This window comes from Rhamphochromis sp. 'chilingali', assembly GCF_963969265.1.
Source record: "Rhamphochromis sp. 'chilingali' genome assembly, chromosome: 22".
NCBI lineage: Eukaryota > Metazoa > Chordata > Actinopteri > Cichliformes > Cichlidae > Rhamphochromis > Rhamphochromis sp. 'chilingali'.
In genome coordinates, this window is record NC_137950.1 from 29,941,604 (window position 1) to 29,947,603 (window position 6,000).

At 44.8% G+C, this 6,000-nt stretch overlaps 1 protein-coding gene across 1 annotated transcript in view; it reads right to left on the reverse strand.

The window, feature by feature from the left end:
• The window catches only part of jakmip3 (Janus kinase and microtubule interacting protein 3), a 41,379-nt gene extending 37,544 nt beyond the window's left edge, over positions 1-3,835 (reverse strand). Inside the window, exons 1-4 of the mRNA XM_080872204.1 lie at positions 3,569-3,835; positions 2,578-2,777; positions 1,176-1,418; positions 44-283 (exon numbers count right to left, since the gene is read on the reverse strand). Coding sequence (XP_080728330.1) covers positions 44-283; positions 1,176-1,418; positions 2,578-2,712 — 618 coding nt within the window. The 5' untranslated portion in view covers positions 2,713-2,777; positions 3,569-3,835. The remainder of the gene's footprint in view (positions 1-43; positions 284-1,175; positions 1,419-2,577; positions 2,778-3,568) is intronic.
• Between the last annotated feature and the right edge of the window lie 2,165 nt (positions 3,836-6,000).

A 6,000-nucleotide genomic window follows, 5' to 3' on the forward strand; every position in this document is an offset into this window, starting at 1 on the left:
TCATGAATGTGTAAACAGTCATGTGTGCGTCACAGGCTCCTACCAGGCGGCGAATCTCTCTCTCACAGTCTCTCTTGGTCCTGTTAAGCTCCTCTTGGTGTTGATGATGAGCTGATCGCAGCTCGGCCGCTCTGGCCTGGCAGGCCTGCTGAGCCGATGTCAGCGCCTCCTCAGCATTCCTCTTTGCTCCTCTCAGCTCAAGAATCTCGTGTTGGAAGCGACAACGCTCCGCCTCCCAGCTCCTTCTCGCCTCCTCCACTTCCCCCAGCAGGGCGCTCCTCACCTGAATAGCATGAGAACAAAGAGCCAATGGTGTCCTCTGGCGGTAAAGAACGAATACAGCCCAGATGCAGGTATTACAGCTACTGTGCTGCAGGGGTCCTCTTCACACACTGAGGTTAATTATGGAGTTCCACAGGGTTCAGTGCTAGGACCAATTCTGTTTACATTATACATGCTTCCCTTAGGCAGCATCATTAGAAGACATAGCATACATTTTCACTGCTATGCCGATGACACCCAGCTCTATCTGTCCATGAAGCCAGATAACACACACCAATGAGTTAAACTGCAGGAATGTCTTAAAGACATAAAGACCTGGATGGCCGCTAACTTTCTGCTTCTTAATTCAGATCAAACTGAGGTTATTGTACTCGGCCCTGAAAAGCCTAGAAATATGGTATCTAACCGGGAATACATTATGAGGGGTTGTATGTTAAACAGCTAAAGCTTTATTTTCCAACAGCTACTATGCCTAAAATGAGAAGTGTTTGAAATTAAACATAACAGACTACATTTTTTCTACAGTGAAATTGCAGAGGCAGCAGCAGTAAATGATATTTATTACTGGGATGTGCAGAAGCTGAGAACAGCTGATCTGCTGGCCTGCTTCATGGCCTGCTTGTGTCACATGCTTGAGTTAAATTCACTCTTTGCCAACCTCTTATGTCATTTGTGCAGTGTGATGCACCCAGGTGCAACTCGTTAACCAAGCTAGCTAGCATTAGCTGATAACTTAGCACTCCACCCTCATCCAAATATATTTGTCTCAAGAGACAAACATCACCGTGGCCAAGTTCATATAATATGTGTGTACAGTGGAGGAGGAGCTTAATGCAGTGAACACAATATGGACAGATGGATGGTGTCGGACAGGTGTGCTTTAGGTGGTTCACCTTGTCTGTGGATCCATCCCTTAAGGTGAGCACCAGTCCATTAAGACGTTGGATTTCACCATCTTTGATCTTTATGACCCTCATGAGCTCCATCTCATGTTGCCGTAGTAACGTCTCCCGGGTGAGTGAAAGCTCCTTCTGCTTCTCCTCGTGGAGTTTGGTCCTCAGCTCAGTCACAGCAACCGCCGCCCGGTGATGCTCTGCCTTCAGCTCCTGACTTTTCTCCCTCTCCAGTCGGCTCACCTACAGTACTCAGTATTATCATTACATTACTCTGAGTACTGTGAAATTTTTGCAGTAATCTTTGTGGTACTCTGAGTTTTTTCTTGATGCATACTCAATCATCCAGGTAAGAAAATCCCAAAGTTTGATTCTGTTCATCTGGATGTTTTGAGTGGGCGAGACGTTTCATCATCATCCAGGTGACGTCTTCAGTCTCAGCTGACTGCAGGTTTACATCCTTATAAACAGGACATTTGTATAATGACTGAAACCAGCCCACTGAATAAACAATGGGCTGTGAGGTTAGTTTCCCCCCACAGAGTAACAGAGTGTGCGCTGTTAAGTGCCAGGATTTATACATCGGGGAAACCAAACAACCTCTGGCTAAGAGGACGGCACAACACAGAAGAGCCACCTCATCAGGCCAGGACTCTGCAGTCTATTCACACCTACAGGCCAGTGGACACTCTTTCAATGATGAGGATGTAACATCCTGGACAGGGAGGAACGCTGGTTTGAGGGCGGAGTCAGGGGAAAGACCATCTCTGAATGGAGGAGGGGGCCTAAGGGTCCATCTGTCACCATGGGGGCGATTGTGGCTCAAGAGTTGGGAGTTCGCCTTGTAATTGGAAGGTTACCGGTTCGAGCCCCGGCTCGGACAGTCTCGGTCGTTGTGTCCTTGGGCAAGACGCTTCACCCGTTGCCTACTGGTGGTGGTCAGAGGGCCCGGTGGCGCCAGTATCCGGCAGCCTCGCCTCTGTCAGTGCGCCCCAGGGTGGCTGTGGCTACAATGTAGCTGCCATCACCAGTGTGTGAATGGATGTGTAAAGCGCTTTGAGGTCCTTAGGGACTAGTAAAGCGCTATATAAATACAGGCCATTTACCATTTTACAATGCTGTGATTGCAGCCATTCTCCAACTCTCTGTGAAAGGTACTCATGGACACTGATCAGTGGTCATGTCACTTTGCATACTAATGATCATAAACTGAACTCACAGCCCATTGTTCATTCAGTGGGCTACTTTCAGTTATTGTGCAATGAACTGTCTATAAGTTTGGGGAAACCTGCAGTCAGCAGAGACTGAAGACGTCACTTGATGATGAAACATTTCTCCCACTGAAAACGTCCAAATAAACAGGATCAACTTTTTGGGATACTCTGGGTTTTGTAGTCCTTACCTTGTTCTTTTCCTGTTGTAGTTCGATCTGGATCTCTGTCAGTTTTGCTCTGAGCTCCTCATTGGCTGCTTGAAGAGTTGCCATGGTGTCCAGTCGCTCCCCCTTACCCCGCCCTCCTGCTCCTCGCTTTGACATCACCACCTGCAGGCTCCGCCCCCCACTCAAGTGTTTGTCAATCTGAGGTTTGACTACATCTGCACCTGTGCTCGCACACACAACCAAGAACACACAGTCAGTATAAGTAGAAGCACGTCACACTACTACACTACTGGTGACCATGCTGAGATCTCTCCAGGCAGCTCTCTGGGTAGTTATTTTGAAACACTGCATTAACTCCTAGTTGCCAGCAGTGATGATCCCAACCCAAACTACTGAAGAATATCCCAAAAAATGGACCACACGTCTGCCAAGAGAATGTCTGAGAATGTCCACAACATGAGGGCAGTCATTAATCTGCTGCGGCATGGTTTAGATTGCACACAGCTTCACGTCCACACTGACAGGGATTCTCTTCTGAGGCGTTCTAACGTTTGGTGGCCATGGGCTGCAGTTACACCAAGAGTGTAGAGCAATCAATCAAACACAAAAACCTCATCCAGCGCAGGAAACCAAAACCAGAATCATGGTTGATAAATCTGATGAAAACCTCTGTCTGACGTCATTCCAAAATAAAGAAGCTTTTCCCTGGAAGTTAAACTTCTAGCGAGCAGGTTCCAGATCTTCACCGGCAAAGGAGAACTAGACTTCAGTGTGGTAGCGCAGCTGCATACTGCTGTACACAGAGGTAGGAGCACTCTGCAACTGTGGCTGCACAGCTACACACCTTCTTACTCACCTGGCACTGATCACATGTTCGATGTCTGACAGGTGACTTCTCTGACAGAACAAATACATGACTGTTTCCATGGCAACAGCAGCAGCACATAGCAGTTGTCATCAACATATTAACACACACACACACACCTAAGGGTCTAACTGATAAATCACTCACCGTCCAATTGAAAGCCCTGGACACTGCATTGCTTTGCGTGTGTGTGTGTGTGTGTGTGTCAGTAGATTAGCCTTCTCTCCACAGCATGCTAACAGCAGCTAGTTCACACAAAGTGTGTGTGCTGCCAGCTTCAGCCTGCCTTTACCTGTCTGCCTGTGTGTGTGTGTGTGTGTGTCTGTCTCTCTGCCTGTGTGAGTGTCTGTCTCTCTGCGTGTGTTAGCAGTTAGCTCCTGCCAGAGTGTGTTTGTGTGTCTGAGCTGTTAGCATCTCTGCAGCCTCTGCTGGTGTCACCTCCTCCTCTTCCTCCTCCCAGCATCCCTCACTCTGGAAGCTGAGTCCTCTGAGTTATGTCTCCCTCTGCTGGTCACTCACCTCCACCACACCTCACTGCTTCTTGCTGCTCCTCATCTCCACATGGCTGATGAAAGGCTGGCTTTTGTCTTCATGATAAAAAATGATCATGAAACAGGAACAACGTGAAAACTGTGATTTGACACACACAGGTGATGAGCAAACTGGACACAGGTTTGCAGAATAAAGATCAGAACAGGAAGTGGCAGAAAATGAATAAAGACGACAGCTGGTTCATAAAGATGACTTGTTCATATTTACTATTGAAGTGTTAATTACTGAAAAATATGATAGGAGTGGGCTCTAACCATAGCTAACCATAGCTCGACTGGCCATCAGGCAATCACCCTGATGGTGATTTTTCCTTTTTATGGGCCGATAGTTTTTTTTTTGTCGTTGGGAACGGTATAAACAATGAAAAGTGGTGGATTGCCCAGATGCTGGCAGATGTGTAAAAATAACTCAGTTTCTTGGTGGTGCACAGCAAAATCTCCAGTGTTAATCTAACACTGGAGATTTTGCTGTGTGGCCAGAGCTTCCACGAGACAGCAGGTGGATGAGGGAACAATCCCAGATAGAAAATATCCATTGAAACAATGTTAAATCAATATCAGGCAATTCTATTGAATCAATCTGATATTGATGTAACGTCACGTTTGCACCCTCTGTTAATGTTGAAACATCAGAATTTGATATTGAATCAATGTTGAACGCTGACATTGTTTTAACGTCAAACTGTCAAACACTGTTAATGTTGAAACAATGTTAGAGTCTGATACTGAATCACTGAACTCTGATGTTGATTTTCTATCACTTTGCACCCTTAGTTACTATTGAAACAATAAAATCATGATTAAAACTCAGTACTTAAAAAACTGTACTTAATAGGCATTTCTATCAATACTAAACTGCTGCAAATTACCAGCAATACTTAAACCTGCAAAAAAGACAATTGTGTATGATCCACAAACAGGAAACCCATTATATGCAAAAAAAAAAAAGACATCTCTGTATCAATAACAAAGTAATTTATTATATTTTTTAAAAAGTTGTGTTACATGTATTGGTTACAAGTCACTTTTTTTTTTTAAAGTTTACTCGGGGTTCGGGCTGAATATCGACCATTCTGCACCACCCATCTGATCTGGAGCGTAGTGGAGACATTTCTGCTCTGCTTGGGCGAAGGCAAACTCAGAAACAGCGTTTACCCCCACGTGCTGAGTCGGGCCATCTAGGCCACAAACAAACAGAAAGAAGGAAAAAAGGCCAAATTAGAGCTTAAATATGAATAACCTCTTGTCAGTTGTCTTCAGCAGGGAGAAAGCATCTAAACTACTAGGCTGATTAAGATGAAAGTCACAAGGCAGAAATCAGTAAACTGCTGCCTGACTTTGATTCCCAAAGAGCCCATTAGCTGAAAAGCTCAAAGCCCAATTTTCTAGAGGCAAAAAACTATTTGCAGTGAAATGCATTTCTATTCCTGCTTGTTAGATCTTCCAATGACAGCCTGCTGTTGTATATTCAAGCAGAACATACAGGACAAGGCCATTTTTAAGCAGTCTAAGGAGCTTGGAAGGAAAAGCGTCTGGACTTCTTTAAGTTGCTTGACGACATTTTTAAGCAGTTTAACTGAATTTGACAATTTCTAAAGTTCAGGGTTACAAAAGTCACATAACCTTTAAGAACTGACCATTGCTTCATTTGCCTCCAGTCATTGCAGAGTTGTTCATCTCATCCATGTTGTGCAAAGGCTAATCCAGAGGCAATACCCCAGCATCAACAGGTTCAGTGCTGCAGGATTAACGGGGGCTCTGAACTCCTCGCCGGGGTCCCTGACTTCTCTGATCAGCTCTGTCACCATGATTATAAGCTTTTGGAAGGCTGCATCTGTTGAAAAGAACAATAACACAACAAATACTGGCTTGTGATAAACTGGATAAGCATTGTGATGACAAAAAAATATATAACTATCCATAATTTTTCACATTTTGCATTTAGGTTTGAGTAGTTCAATCTGTTAAAACTGTTTACAATTTAGCCTTTTAACATACATGAAATCCTATGCAAAATGTCAAAGTACA